The 15,781-nt window shown below is 41.3% G+C and overlaps 1 protein-coding gene and 1 long non-coding RNA gene across 5 annotated transcripts in view; one reads left to right on the plus strand and one right to left on the minus strand.

Moving 5' to 3' along the window:
- TDRP (testis development related protein) overlaps window positions 1-14,395 on the minus strand; it is a 45,116-nt gene extending 30,721 nt beyond the window's left edge. Inside the window, exons 1-2 of one of the 4 annotated variants that reach the window (XM_089531065.1) lie at window positions 14,374-14,395; window positions 11,322-11,544 (exon numbers count right to left, since the gene is read on the minus strand). In XM_089531065.1, the coding sequence (XP_089387191.1) occupies window positions 11,322-11,450 (129 nt within the window). In that variant the 5' untranslated portion in view covers window positions 11,451-11,544; window positions 14,374-14,395. Of the gene's footprint in view, window positions 1-1,169; window positions 1,221-11,321; window positions 11,545-13,079; window positions 13,135-14,369 lie in introns of those variants that run through there. The other 3 variants (XM_089531064.1, XM_089531063.1, XM_089531066.1) reach the window with 3 other exon arrangements.
- LOC149311439 (uncharacterized) overlaps window positions 11,268-15,781 on the plus strand; it is a 31,593-nt gene continuing 27,079 nt past the window's right edge. The window contains exon 1 of the long non-coding RNA XR_016281797.1: window positions 11,268-11,456. This is a non-coding gene — a long non-coding RNA (uncharacterized LOC149311439). The remainder of the gene's footprint in view (window positions 11,457-15,781) is intronic.

Here is a 15,781-nt window from a genome sequence, read left to right on the forward strand (position 1 = left end):
TACTGTGTATGTTTAAAGTCATTTTCTCAACTCATTTCCCCCACTTTACAGCTGTTAATATGCCTATCCTTTCCTCTGATATCAAACTCAGTGCCCTGCACCAAGTGAAACAAAACCATAGTATTAGCACACTTGGAAGACTCAGTCAATTAAAAAATGCCACCAATAAAGGAGTTTAACACCTCCCGCCATCAGTCCAAAGAGATAGATCTTCAATAGATTTGGGGAACCCATGGAGGGCTTAGTGTCAGTTTTAAAAAAAAAACAACCCTGAAAAGTCATGAAAATTAATTGGTTTACTTGAGCCTTTTCAACTTAAAGTGACCCAGCACAACGTGCAGCTTAACTGCAACTCTGAACAGAGGTACTGTACTTCAATCAGTGAGGGGAGGTGCATCATTTTACTGTAGTTTCTCCTTCTTACTTCTAAAGAGAAAAGACAAAATGTATCAGACACACTATCATTTACACACAGTCAAACATTCAGGTCCCTCTGATTTAAACAGAATTTAGATTTGTACAGACTGCCAACAAGTACAGATGGTTGATGTTGTTGTGTGCCTTTAAGTCATTTCCAACTTATAGTGATCCTAAGCAAAAGTATTATGGGGTTTTCTTGGCAAGATCTGTGCAGAGAGGGTTTGCCTTTGCCTTCCTCTGAGGCTGAGAGAGTATGACTTGTCCAAGGTCATCTAGTGGGTTTCCACAGCTGAGCAAGGATTTGAATCCTGGTCTCCATAGTCATAATCTAATACTCAAACCACTACACCACAGTTTCTTCTGATTTCAACAGAATTTAGATATGTAGAGATTGCGAATGAATACCAGGTGCTGTAGGCTATGTTCCAGAGTAAGGAACTGGCAAAACCACCTTTAATTATTCCTTGCCTAAGAAAACCTTATGAAATTCACGAAGATGCCATGTCAACAGGTGACTTGAAGACACACACAAGCACACAAGCATTCAGGTTCTTCTGACTTCAGCAGAATTCAGATTTGCAAGCATTTAGGATCTTCTGGTTTCAACAGATGATAGATGTGGCTAACTTTAACTGGGCTTTGCCCAAAACATTCATTTTCAAATTCAAACAAGTTTTGCATGAGTATTTTGTCCTATGATCTATACTTTATGAAATCTGAATTCATTACTTTTATTTGATATGTCTTACTAAAGTACACTGGAAAGCTACTGATCTCCTTCCCATTCCCTCAGGGTCTTTCTTGAGGTCCCTGCAGTTCACAGAAAAGCTAATGTCAAAATTGTATGAGAGACTTTAAAATCATTAATTAATGTACAGATAAAATTGCACGGCCAACTTATGAAACATTCACTGCACAGCTATAAGCTGCAATTAATATGAAACGTGTCTCTGCACTTCTGCCACTTAAATACAACATAATACAAGATCAAAGGAAAATAGGTCAAAGAGAAACATCAATACATTTCAACTCTTTTTCTATTTTTCCTTTCCTTAATTTAAAGGTAGAAGAATTAAGCTGGCAGCCCATCCTCAAAAGTTCAGAACTAAAGTTTGTTCTCCCTACTTATCTTATTACATTGACTAAATTAAAAAGCACACCCTGCCAACACAAATATTCAAGTTTGACTTATCACTGACAGCTCTCACAGGATACAGTATGCTAGTTGGGACAAACTGAACCTCCCACTCCTTAATAATTATATAAGCAGTTTTCCAGAAAAACACACAAGCCACACAAGAGCACCATTCGTGTGCTAGAATAATAAGAAACTGAGATCTTTTCTTATAGGGAACATAAAAATAAAGTTGCAGTCCTGTTGGCTGTAGCATTGTTGTACCTGAGGCATTAGCTATTTTGATTTAAGAATATACTAGAAAAGATGGAGGATGCAGTCTTGCAGATCTCAAAGGGCCAGAGGGCCAGATTCACCTTACAAAAACTGTTACAAGCCTGCCAGGTCACTCCAGGGTTGCTGGTCTATTCAGCATTGTAACTAGACAATGTACTTCATGACAAGGTCCTACAGCTGGCGCTCCACATTTGCGACTTTGACTTTTGCAGATTTCATTATTTGAGATTTCGGTTAATACAGTCGGCCCTTCTTATACACAGATTTTTTATACATGGATTTAAGCATACACGGTTTGAAAATGTTCTAAAAAAGTATACATTTACCTTGATGTTCCATTTTTTCTAAGGGACACCATTTTGCTATGTCATTATATTTTAATGGGACTTGAGCATACACGGATTTTGTTATACACGGGGGATCTTGGAACCAAACCCCAGCGTATAACAAGGGTCCACTGTATGTCCTGTCTAGGAATCTCTAGGTCCTCCAGCACAATTATGTTGGAAGTTGACCAAAGTTGTGCTAGAGAAGTTCCTAGAGAAAACACTTCTCTAGGCATCTGTAGGTCCTCCAACATGATTCTATGATCAACTTCTGGCAGATGTTGACCATAGGAGTTGCACTGCATGATCTGGAGATTCCTAGAGAGGTAAAAACAATAATGCTTTTTTATTTGTGGTTTATCCACATTCACGGGGGTCCTTCACCCCTAACCCCAGCAAAAGTGGAGGAACCACTGTATTTCCCTTCTGTAGACACATGGTAGTATCTTCTTTCTGATGGTCCTACAGGTGAGACTAGACTTGCTTTATCCAAGGAAATCATGGCCATGGAAGAGGTTCCCATGCCACAAGAAGAAGCAAAAAAGGTTTCACCTTGAGTGGTATAGTCTAACTAATATGCACTAGTATGCATGTCCAGAGGAGGGTGACCAAAATGGTGAAGGGTCTGGAAACCATGCTTTATGAGGAGAGTCTTAGAGAGCTGAGGATGTTTAGCCTGGAGAAGAAAAAGTTAATAGGTGATAATATAGCCCTGTTTAAATATTTGAAGGGGCATCATACTGAGGATGGAGTAAGCTTGTTTTCTGCTGCTCCAGAGAATAGGACGCAGAGCAATGGATTCAAGCTACAGAAAAAGAGATTCCACCTCACAATTGGGAAGAACTTCCTGACAGAGCTGTTTGACAATAGAACACACTCCCTTGGAGAGTGGTGGAGTCTTCTTCTTTGGAGGTATTTAGACAGAGGCTGGATGGCCATTTGGCATGAGTACTTTGAATGTGTCTTCCTGAATGGCAGGGGGTTGGACTGGATGACGGATGATGTCTCTTCCAACTGTATGATTCACTATTACTGTGAGAATGGTCTGGATATATTAGTATGTTATGTGGAGACTTCACAAGCTCTTCAGTGTCAGACGTTTTCATCTTTTCAACTATTCAGCTACCATATATACTCGTCTATAAGTCTAAAAATTTATGCCCAAAAACTGACCCCAAAATCCCAGGTCAACTTATTTACAGGTCACTATGGTAATGTGATAGCAGCTCTTTCAGATTTCCCCATTCGGTGAGAAGAGAGTTTATTTATCTCTTCAGCCAAGCAGAAAGAGTCCTGGGTGATTGATTGATACTGGGGCTTGTTTAAGAGTCCATCTCCTGCCAGTGTGCCTCGCTGAAACAAAAGCTGAAGCAAAACACCTCAGTGAGAGTCTCTTTTGCCACACACACGCATACACACACTAAAGGAGCCTCCAAATTTTACCCTCGACCTATCCACGGGTCATGACAAAATCCATAATTTTGGCCCCAAAACCTGATCTCGACTTATGTATGAGGTTGACTTATAGTCAAGTATATACAGTAATCAAGGCAGTTTATCAACTCCTCAATGATGAGTTAGAAGAGCTACCACAAAACCAAAAATACAATCCAGCATCGGTTTAGTACACTCAGGAATAAAATGCAACTTTTACAATACCTTTGGACAAAGGAAAATCATTTTACCACTTCAGTTTTGAGGGGTGAATGATGTGGAAATCTCCAAGCCACTTCAGAGCAAATCTATGGGACTAGCAAGAAAAGTCAACTTTTTTTATTTTTAAATTTAAGTAAGTAAGAAGCAGTTGGAGTGTGAATAATGAGGCAACTCAGACTGAGATTACAGTGTCAAATTTTAACCCTTTCAAGACACACATGTTATAATTAATTGAGTGATTGATTTGATTTGATTTGTAGCCCACTTTTCTCTCAGGGCAAGGATTCAAACTGGCTTCCACCATAATGAAAAAAATCCCTATAAAAATACTACAAATTGTACATATTGGAATAAAACTTTAATTATACTATTAAAACAACAATGTGAAGTGATAACAATTACCCTCCTGGAGCTGTCATTCTCTCTCTTAAGGAATACATGTATGCTTAGTATTCTCCGCACAGGGCAACACACAATGACAGCTTTGCACACAGAAATTCATGTTCCAAACTAACAGAAAATTTGATTCAGATCATAACTTTGGGTAAAATGAAATCTCAGATTATAGATACAGTATATAAAAGTGGAACCGCACAATCATTAAATAAAGGAAACAATTAAAAAATACAGCTTTCTGTAGGTAAATGTTCACCAGATAATTCACCAAATTATTTGGTAACATGTACAACTGCCTATCAAGCATCCAGGAGAAGAAGAAACTGAGCATCTGATGCATTCAAAAGACAGAAAGCTGTGATACTATGTGTGAAGTTATAGGGAGCATACAACTCCCTTGTTGAAACAGCTTCATTGGCTATCTGTTCATTTCCAGCCACAATTCAAAGTTCCAGTTAAACCCAGATTACCTGAAAGGCCTCATCTCCCCCGATGACCCTGTCTGAGTCTTACAATCTTTAGGCGAGGCCTTTCATTCTGTCCCACCACTCTCAGAGGTTCCAAGAACATGTGAGAAAGACTTATCAGCAGCTACTCCTAGGCCAGGGGTGGGCAAGTGCAAACAGGGCGGGGGGGGGGGGGACATAATTCCTTTCTGAACCCACCCAATAGAAAGCAGCAGCACATTTTGGCATATCCAAAGTGATGTGATGTCACATCTGGTTGTGATTTTGGCCAATTTTCAGTTTAATTTTTCTCTATTTTGATGGGGGCTGGCGGGCTGGTGAGTTAGGAGAAAAAATGTTTTCTTTTATGAGGTTTGGGGAGATCTGTGGTGGCCTGGAAGCAATAATTCACTCCAAAATCAGCCCCTCAAATTATAAATTTTTGAGGGATCTGGTGCATTTGAGGGGGTTCCCTGAGCTGCACTTAGGCATTTCAAGGGCCTAATGCAGCGTTGATCACGCCTGTTCTAGGCTATGGAAATATCTCCCAAAGAAGGCTTACTTGCCTCCCTGTCTGCTTTTTCTGTCAAGTAAAGACATTTTTTAAACAGACCTTCAGCTCTTAAGTAATTTGGATAAAAGGATACACAGCATCCGTGTTGCTTTATTTTAATATATAATATGTGCTTAATGTGTTTTAACAGTTTTAAATTAATGTTTTAATTGGATTTATTGTATAATGAATTTTAAACTTTTGTATTACATATTATTTTAGATACTGTGTTTGAATTTATACTGTCAGCTGCTTTGGGTCCCATTTTGGGAGAAAGGCGAAACATAAATAAATTAATAAATAAGTTCAGTCTCTCAGCTGGTCAGATGCAGAGTGCAAGTGCACAACAGACAAAGATGATGCATTCTTACAATATGCAGGGTATTTCACAACATCCTTTTGTCCCACTCAGCTCAGCAAGTCTATCCACAATTTGTGCATATTTGGCCAGGTTTGGCACAAGGACAGTGGTATTCAGCAAAAGCCTCATGCAGTGGAAAACTGTGATCACTACTGTCTCATGACTGACAGGCCTTCACTTCTGCACCCATAAGCACAGCAGAAAAAAGCAATGTCTTTTGTTTTATTAATGTTTTATCTGGATTGATTATTTAATATTTTTTAAACTTTTGTATCACATATTATTTTAGCTATTGTGTTTGAACTTATACTGTAAGTTGTTTTGGGTCCCATTTTGAGAGAAAGTCAATACATAAATCAAATAAAGTAATTAATGAATATGTTCACTCTTTCATTTGGACCAAAACAGAGTGCAAATGCACAACAGATGAAGATGATGCACTCGTGATACGCAGGGTATGTTTCACAACATTCCTTTGTTTTCACTCAGCTCAGCACATCTGTACACAATTTGTGCTTATCTGGCCAAGTTTGGCACAAGGATGTTGGCATCCTGCAACAGCCTCGTGCAGTGGAGGACTGTGATCACTACATGTCCCATGGCTGAAAGTTGTTCACTTCTGCACCCATAAACACAGTGGAAAAATCAATGCACTAACCTTGTTTCTGTGGAGCAGAAAGTAACAGAGTAATATCCCTTCCTCACATTCCCCTCCTGTCTTCACCTCAGACGGTGTCATGTTCTGGTCTGGACACAGGGTCTCAAGATAGCACATGGGACAGTTCCTTATGAGCATGTGCCTCTGAAAATACCTGACACCAACCAAAGTCCCTTGAGACCAGAAGCTTGTCTCAGATTTCCTTCCTTTCTATAAAATGGAAAGCTTTACGGAAACAGGCTTCATGTCTGAAACCTAGCATTCTTCTATCCAAGAACTCAGATTGGGAGCACTGATGGAAGAAAGCATACCAGTCCCATAAATAGTGGATGTCTTGGAGGTCAGTGCTTGCTTACTACTCAGTCTAACTTAGGAGGCAACATTGTTACTCCAGGCTCAAGAAGCTCCAGCTTAGGAGCCTTTATTCATCTATTATTTTATAAGCTACCTTTCCACCTCAGCTAGTAACCAAAGGGTTACTAAGGCATTGCAGACTGAGGAAGTTGGAAAACACATATGCAGCTCTCTGTTCTTTATGTGTTCTCCAGCTGGGAAAGCTCTGCAGATGTCATTTCCCAGTGGCCTGATCTACAGTGCTTCAGACACCCTATGGCTGGGATGCTGCCAGGCTGAAAAAGGAAGTTCTTTGGGATGGCATTATCAGATGCTACTATGACTCCAGAACTCTGTCATCATAGTTACATCTGATGATGCAGATGTAACAACAACAACAGCACAGCCTCAATACCTTAAAAGCCACATACATGACAGCTGGAGAAGGGGGGACAGATTAGGTGAGTGGGTGAAGTGGAATGAGAGGTGCCAGTAAGAGACGTCTTACTACCAGTGTGTTCCAGTATGTGTAAAGCAGACAGTGACAATACTTTTGCTGGGAAAGATCTCCCTGAACCTAAACCTGAACCTGGACAACTACTAGCCTCAAATATTCCATTTTTGGGCAAGGAGCTGGAGAGAGTGGTGGCATTCCATCTCCCTAGATTTCTGGTGAGGCAAATTATCTAGACCCATTTCAGTCTAGCCTCAAGCCTGATTATGGGATAGAGATGGTTCTGGTCTCCTTGGTGAATGACCTATGCTGGGAGCATGATGGGGAAGTATGCCTCTCTTGATTTTTCTGTATCTTTGGCAACTGGCCATGGTCTACTAGGCCTCGCTGGGATGGGTCTTGGAGACACTGTTGTATGGTGGCTCCAGTCTTTCTGGGACAGAGTCATTCAGCCCAATTAAGCTTGGAGATCTTTTTCTCATGGGGGACCATCATGCCAAAACTCATGACAATGGTGGTAATGATGGTGGCATCTCCCAGTAGGAGTTAACCAAAGGCTTGAGAAGATTTTGAGAAGGCATTCAGGAACAAAGCACCAACATTCACTTCAGAGGTTAAAAGTAGTAGTCACAGTCAAAACTGAGAAATAAATAAATGAAGGTCAGGTTCATATGAATGTTTGTTCATTCCATCACAGGGAGGGCAGCAGAAGCAAGCAGTATCATCTACACTGCATATCCAGAGACACAACATTCCTAATCACAACTATATAGACTTGAGGGCTTACACCTCCCAGAAGCAGAGAGCAATAAATATTGTACAGGACCTACAGAAGGGATTACTGGTTCTAAGATGGAGATAGGACTAGTCCCCTCAAATGACTGAGAAAATAAAAATAGACCTATGCAGGGAACTGGACAAGGGGAGTGTGTCCCTGTTGGTCCTGCTGGATCTTTCAGCAGCTTTCAGTACCATTTACCACAGCATGCTTTTGGACTTAAGAGCACACCTATGCAGTGGTTCTGGTCTTTCTTGGAGGGGCAAACTAGAAGGTGATGTTGGGGAACTCCTGTTTGAACCCCTGGCCGTTGGCTTGTGGGGTCCCTCAAGGTTCTGTTGTGTCCCGCATTCTATGTTATTTAACATAGGATCATAGAGTTGGAAGAGACCACAAGGGCCATCCAGTCCAACCCCCTGCCATGCAAGAAATCTGGGAGAGGCCATCCGGAGTTTTGGGGCGCAGTGTCACCAGTATGTGGATGACCCTCAGCTCTATCTGTCCTTTCCATCTCATTCTAAGGAAGCTGTCTCTGTACTGAACCAGTGCCTGCTGTCAGTAATGGACTGGATGAGGGGAAACAAATTAAAACTTAACCCAGAAAAGACCGAGGTGCTCATGGTCAGTAATAAGGCAGATCAGGGAATAGTGCCTTGCCTATGCTACATGGGGTTATACTCTCCCTGAAATCTCAGGCTCCCAGCTTGGGTGTTCTCCAGGACTCTACTCTGAACCTGGATGCTTGGGTTTCAGCAGTGGTCAGGAGTGCATGCTCACAGTTAAAACTTGTGCACCAGCTGTGCATGTTTCTTAGGATGCCCAATCTGGTTACAGTGACACATGCCTTGGTTACATCCCATCTGGACTACTGTAATGCACTCTATGTGGAGCTGCCTTTGAAAACTGTTTGGAAACATCAGCAGATTGGAAATGCTGAGGCCAGAATGGTGAATGGAACCAGTTATAGGGAGCATGTAACTCCCTTGTTGAAACATCTTTACTGGCTACCAGTTCATTTCTGGCCACAATTTAAAGTGCTAGTTATGACCTATAAAGCCCTATACAGCTTAGGTCCAGATTATTTGAAGAACCATATTTCCCCATATGAACGTGTGAAAACACTAAGATCTTGGGGGGGGGGGGCTTTCTCTTGGTCCCACCACCCCACCGTCACAGGCTCACTGGGTGAGGACACGAGAGAGAGAGCCTTCTTGGTGGCTGCTCCTGTCCTCTGGAACTCCCTTCCACAGGAGGCTAGGCTGGACCCCTCCCTGCTTTCCTTTCATTGGCAAGTTGAGGCATTTTTATTTCAGCAGGCATTTGATATGTAATCATATCAGAGTGATTTTATGGAGTATGTGTGTTTTAGTTATGCCTTTTAACTTTGGTATGCTTTAATGTAATTTTATACTGTTTTTAGATTATTTAAATTTCATTGTAAATTTTTAAAATGTTTTTATCTGTGAACTGCCTTGGGTCCCTTCTGGGAGAAAGGCGACATACAAATGAAATAAATAAAACAGAAAACTGAATAATGAAGGTTGATAAGCCTTTACATGCATGGAAAGGATTTCTCAGACCAGTCTCCCTGGATAACAGGACTGAGAAACAGCCTCAGAACATGTCTGCCTCATAACACCAGGGTTATGCTTTTGAGGAGTGGTGACTTGGGCATTTTTCTGTTACCTGATTTCATAGGTTCTCTTATTATCTTGGACCACTACAAAAGTTATTTTTACATGGCGTCTTTACTCAAGGAATCTAGTATACATTATTCCTAAGTAAAGATGGACAGGCCTACAGTGTTACAAAAGGAATGCTTAGTTCAGAACCATTTAGGCATTCTTACCCAGCTCTAGTCATGTATAGTTAGATATGACTGATGTCATTAGAATATAAATGAAGATGTGCATGCACCCAGTCAAATTAAATCACTATGGAATACTGGATCATTTAGACCAGTATGTACTTTCACCAGGATTCATTTCCTGATCCAGCAAGTGTTCTGTTGTAGAAACCTACACATGGATCTCCTTATCAGGACTGGAGTGAGAGTGAGCAAGCCAACAGTTTCTCAACTGTTTATTTGTCCTTATCCTGTTCCTTCAGTGACAGTGATGTCATTGCCCTGTTATGTGTCTTCCACAAGCATTATTTTTTTTAGAAAGAAACAGAGTCCAAATGGTTAAAGCTAGATCTGCACAAATCTTCCTTAATGCCTAATAATCTTCCTCATATTTTCAAACATTAACCCAAATCGCCGCATTGAGACATTTCAAGTAAAAGATGCCTGCAAAGTTTGTTCAGCATTCTTTAGGCTTTTCATGCTGTTCAGCATTTTCTAAGCTTTACGTTTAAAGAAACCACGCAACTATGAACTTAAATTACTAGTTTCTTGGAGACACCTGCAGAAGATTAACACAATAAAAGGTTCCTTCTTATATACATGTTTACTCAGAAATAACTTAAGTTCAACAAGCTCAGATGAGTCTAGGGCATACTCCTCAGTGTTTGCTTCACAGTATAGAATAATATAATAATGTAGTCTAATTCTGAAGGAAACATGTTTTACATCAGGATGTAAGTCATACATTCATTGATTCATGGTATTTTTATTCCCCCTTCACACCCTCCTCTTCCCTCGCAAAACTTGTGAAACAAAAAGAAACTACTAGGAAACAAAAATCTTTTTAAAAGTAAGTGATAACAATACCCACTGTATTACTTTAAAGAAACTATAGATAAATAATAATACTAATAAATATAGTCAATACATTTTATACTCACAACCAAGAAATATAAAATCTAAGACAAACCAAGAAAATCTAAGATGAAACCAGATATAGCTAAACATAATGGGAATGATAAAATGTAAGAAATGTCTCCTATCTCCTACTTTAATTATAAATGTAAGAATCTGAACAGTCCTCTGTTTTCTCCTCCAACATGCACCACTCTTTCTCTTATGCTCCAATGGCCATTCATTCCCACTAATATGTTTAATGAAAAAAGACTTATCCTGTACCTAATGCACGGGGGAAAAAGAAAGTGTCCAGAAGTATGGAGCTAATGCTTTGAAGAGTCCTAGCACTGCTGGGCATGGATCTTTAAGGCAGCTGTTCTTAACCTGTGGGTCATGACCCCTTTGGGGTTCACAGCGGTCGCCTAAGACCATCGGAAAACACATATTATGAAGTAGCAATGAACATAATTTTATGGTAGGGGATCACCACAACATGAGGAACAGTATAAGGAAGGTTGAAAACCACCTTTCAGTTTTAAGGGGAAAACTGAAAACAGCATTCCAGAGGGTACGTAACCACGAGGCTCATTATTCTGGCATTCAAGGAAACTGGAAACTGATTACTCACAATGTCAAATCAGAGATAAAAATGCCAAGATGACAGGGGTGATGAAAGTTGGAAAAGACTGTCCTACAAAGCAGAACAAAAGGTGACAGGCGTCACAACGGCAAGGATACTAAAAATACTATCCGATCCCCAGTCAGCAGTCTGGCATCTCTTTTTACCTGTGCTGAGAAAGTGGCTGCTGGAGATGATGATGATGACGATGGAGGTGGCGAATCATGCTGACGGCTCTCTTCTTCCTCCGGGGAATTGTCCAGGAGAACTTTGCCGCTCTTGTTGAGTTTCCACATTATTGGGTAGGGTAGGCGAAGGGTGGAAAGGTGGAGGGAGAGGACAAGGGGGGAGGCGGGAGAAAAGAGGTGGGTGAGCCTGTCTTATTTATCCCTGAGAAAGTGGAGAGAAGAAAGAGGAGGGGAAAATGGGAATGACTTGGCTGTTCAGGTTGCAACTGCCCTCTCTGGGCTGCATGCATCTCCACTGCAAAATAATAATAATAATACACTGGGCTCTTGGTATCTGCTGGGGTTTGGTCCCAGGAATGCCCTGTGGGTACCAAAATCCCTGGATGCTCAGGTCCCATGAAGTACAACACCATAGTAAGACTGTGTTCCTTATAGTCCCTTATATAATTGCTTTTAGGAATTTATTATATTTTTGGGAATATTCTCAATCTACGGATGCATGAATCCGTGGATAAAAAAAATCAGTGGATGCAGAGGGCCAGCTGTAACCCAGTTTGACACCACTTTAACTGCTAAGGAATCCTGGGATTTGTAGTTTTGGTGAGACACTGGTCCTTCTCTGTCAGATAGCTCTGGTGCCACAGCAAACGGCAGTTCCATAGCATGGAACCACAGCAGTTAAAGCAGTGTCAAAGTGGATTAGTTCTGTAATGTGGATGCAGCCCTGGAGGGAAAAATAAAGAGCACCCAGACAGCCAGAGGGAAGAAGCCTGACTCTGGTCTGTGGGCAAAGAGGGGCTAGAAGAGGCTAAAGGAGTGGGGAAGAAGCAGGGTGACTGGTCCTCCTTTTCCAGGACCTGTTCTCCATTGCAGCCTTCCCTCCAGGAGGGGTCCCCAAATGTCCTCCTTCTGAGCATCACTAAGAAACACGGATTTGCATTTCTAATGAGTGTTTTCAGCTTTCCTTGAAGGCCCTCCACTTTGTGGGTCCTCTTTGTCCTCCATTTAGGGTGAGGACCTCTGGTTACCCAAAAGAACAGCCCCCCCCCACCAAAAAGAAGAAGAAGAAAAAGGAGTGGAGAAAGTGACCCCACACTTTCCAGACTCATGACATTCAAACCATGGCATGATTTGAAAGGGCAAGAAAGCGTCAGGGAAAAAATAAAACCAAGAAGGTTTCCTTTCAGTTAGAGGCAGTTTTGCACTCTGTCCATGCTCAGAGGCAGGAAAAAGAGGCTGAGGAAGAGGGGAGCCCCAGGAAGAAAGGTCCATCCACATCATCATTATCATCATCCCTTTTTCAAAAGCCCAGCTGATTAAGGAGCCCCTCTTTGTTTGTGATTTAATTATTATTTTTATTTACTGTTTATTGTTTTGTTATTGGATTGTTGTTTAGAGCCATAGAGTTGGAAGAGGCCACAAGGGCCATCCAGTCCAACCCCATTCTGCCATGCAGGAACTCTCAATCAAACCAAAGTTTGTGTGGCTCTTTGCTATGGAATTCTGGGAGTTGGAGTTTGTTGTGGGGCCCTCTGGGCCCCACAACAAACTCCAACTCCCATAATTCCATAGCAAAGAGCCACACTGAGAGTGAAAGCGGTACCAAACCGGGTTATCTCTCCAGTGTGGATGCAGCAGCCCTGGTCTCCAGAGTCCAAAGCCAAGCTGTCTGTATCAAAATGGATGCCACCCCGTCCTCCTCCTCCTCCTCCTGGTGCTGCTGCTGCTGCTGCTCACCTGCTCTGATGGAGGGGGTCCCTCTCCGCCACCGCAGCCATCTCCTCCTCCTCCTCCTCCTCCTCCTCCGCCTGCCTGCCTCCCAGGCGCCGCCGCCGCCGCCGCCGCTGCCATGTTTGCAGATGGAGGGCTGGCTGGGCGGAGGGAGGGAGAGGGAGTGGTGGAAGAGCCAGGCAGGCAGCGGGGCCGGAGGGGGGAGAGACAGCAGGGGAACGGCAGGGGGACGCAGCGAGGAGGAGCGGGAAAGGGCTTGCCTGGTCGCCACGGCAACGCCGCCCTCCGAGGCCCTCAGCAGGGGAGTACCCCCCCCGCCAGGCCTCAAAGTGTCTTCTCCTCAGCACAACCATCACCCCACCTCTGGGCACTCCTCTCCCTGTCCCCACACAAAGAGTGCCTTCCAGTAGATAGATATGAAGTATACGTAATATATACACACATATACACATACCGTGTAATATATATATATATATATATATATATATATATATATATATATATATATATATCACAGTATACACTTTCATATATCCACAGTCTTCCTCACATATGCCACACAATGCCTCTAAATATACATATGTGTATACATGTGTGTATATTGTGTGTATGTATATATATATATATATATATACATACATACCCTCCTATGTACTGTGTATTACTGTGTGTATCTATACCTACAGTCTGCCTCGTATATGTAAAATATAATTCCACAATGTTTTTGAATATACTGTGTATATATACTGTATATATGTATTTATACACACAGTCCCCTCATATATATAATTCCACAATGCTTTTAAATAAATGTATATGTATGTACACTGTGTGTGTGTGTGTATATATATATATATATATACACACACACACACAGTCTCCCTCATATATATAATTCCACAATACGTGTGTGTGTGTGTATGTATGTGTATATGTGTATATATATATATATATATATATATGTATATGGTGTGTGTGTCTTTATGTATATGTGTATATATATGTGTGTGTGTGCAAAGTCTCCCTCCTATATATAATTCCACAGTGCCTTTGAATATATGTATACTATATATATATATATATATACAGTCTCCCTCGTATATATATTTCCACAACACCTTTGAATATCTATATCTATATAGATATATCTACAAAGAGTCTCCCACATATATATAATCCCACATTGTCTTTGAATATACATGCACACACACACACATATATATACATATACGTACATATGTATACATATGAGTGTATGAGTCAGTCTATATGCACACCCATATATTCAGTACGGACTAACACAACTATGCCTCTTCATTCTTCCTTCTTTCAGTTCAGTGATACCCAGACTTTGGTCCTCCAGATGTTTTGCACATCAGCTTCCAGAATTGCTGACTGTTGGCCAAGCTGGCTAGGGCATCCGGGAGTTGAAGTCCAAAACACCTGGAAGAACAAAATTATTTAGTTAGCCCCAAGGGTGCTGCAAGATCTCTTTGCATATTGCATATGCATATGTATATACAGTACTACACACACACACACACACACAAAATATACATATGTATGCGTATGAGTGTGTGCGTGTATAATATACACACATATATACAGACTAACACAGCTATGCTTCTTTGTCCTTCATTCTTCTAGTTAGTCTCAAAGGTGCTGCAAGATCCCTTTGCATTCTGTAAATTGTGTGTGTGTGTGTGTGTGTGTGTGTGTATATATATATATATGCACACACACAGACACACATATACTGACTATATATAAGAGTGTGTGTAAGAGAGAGAGTGTAAACACACACACACACACACATTTATGCATATATTATACTATTGTTTTGTACCCTCAGATCATTTCCAGTTGGAGACCCCAAGGGGTTTTCCTAGCAAGATTTGTTCAGAGGGTGCTTGCCTTTGCCGTCTTCTGAGGCTGAGAGAGTGTGATTTGCCAAAAGTGGGTTTCCATGGCTGAGTGGAGATTTGGACCCTGGTCTCCAAAATTTATAGTTCAGTGCTCTCTCAAACCGCTACAACACACTGGTTCTCTTTCACAGACAGATACACACAAACACGTCTAAGAGATTACCATGTGTACTCAACTATACACTGACCTCATGTATAAGTAAGTCGAGGGCATCAAAATTATGGATTTTGATATGACCCATGGATAAATTGAGGTTAAAACTTTGGGGCATGTAACAAAGCAAAGTTTCCAGGGGAAAAGCAAAGGAAAACAATGCCAAAGAGCTTACAAACGTTCAGCAGGCATAACTGTTTGTGGCCACACTAAAGGCTGGATGGAAGAGAGAGTAGAGTTAGGGTCACTGCTTCCAGGACAGGTTACACTCTTCTTGACTTTCATCAGGAGATGTTCTTCTTTTTATAAGAGTTAAAGTACAGTATTTACATTGACACGTGGATAAGCCGACTCAGGTTTTTGGAGTCAATTTTTGACTAAAATTTCTAGATTTCTAGATGAGTAATATCCAGTAGCAAACATTATTAAAAATATAACATGAGCAAAATGCTTCAGCTTCTCCCTTCTCCAGTTGATAAAAATGAGATGGCACTTTAAAACACTGTTTCCAGCACTGCTAATAGATACAACCATTCATCCTTCTCTGTCTGTTTGCAGTGCTGGAAACTGTGTTCTAAACTTGTCTGCCTCTCTCAACTTCAGCAACTGAAGACGTCTCTTTCTTTCCA

Source organism: Sceloporus occidentalis, unplaced genomic scaffold (assembly GCF_023333645.1).
Source record: "Sceloporus occidentalis isolate IW3139 unplaced genomic scaffold, rSceOcc1.0.p SCAF_6, whole genome shotgun sequence".
NCBI lineage: Eukaryota > Metazoa > Chordata > Lepidosauria > Squamata > Phrynosomatidae > Sceloporus > Sceloporus occidentalis.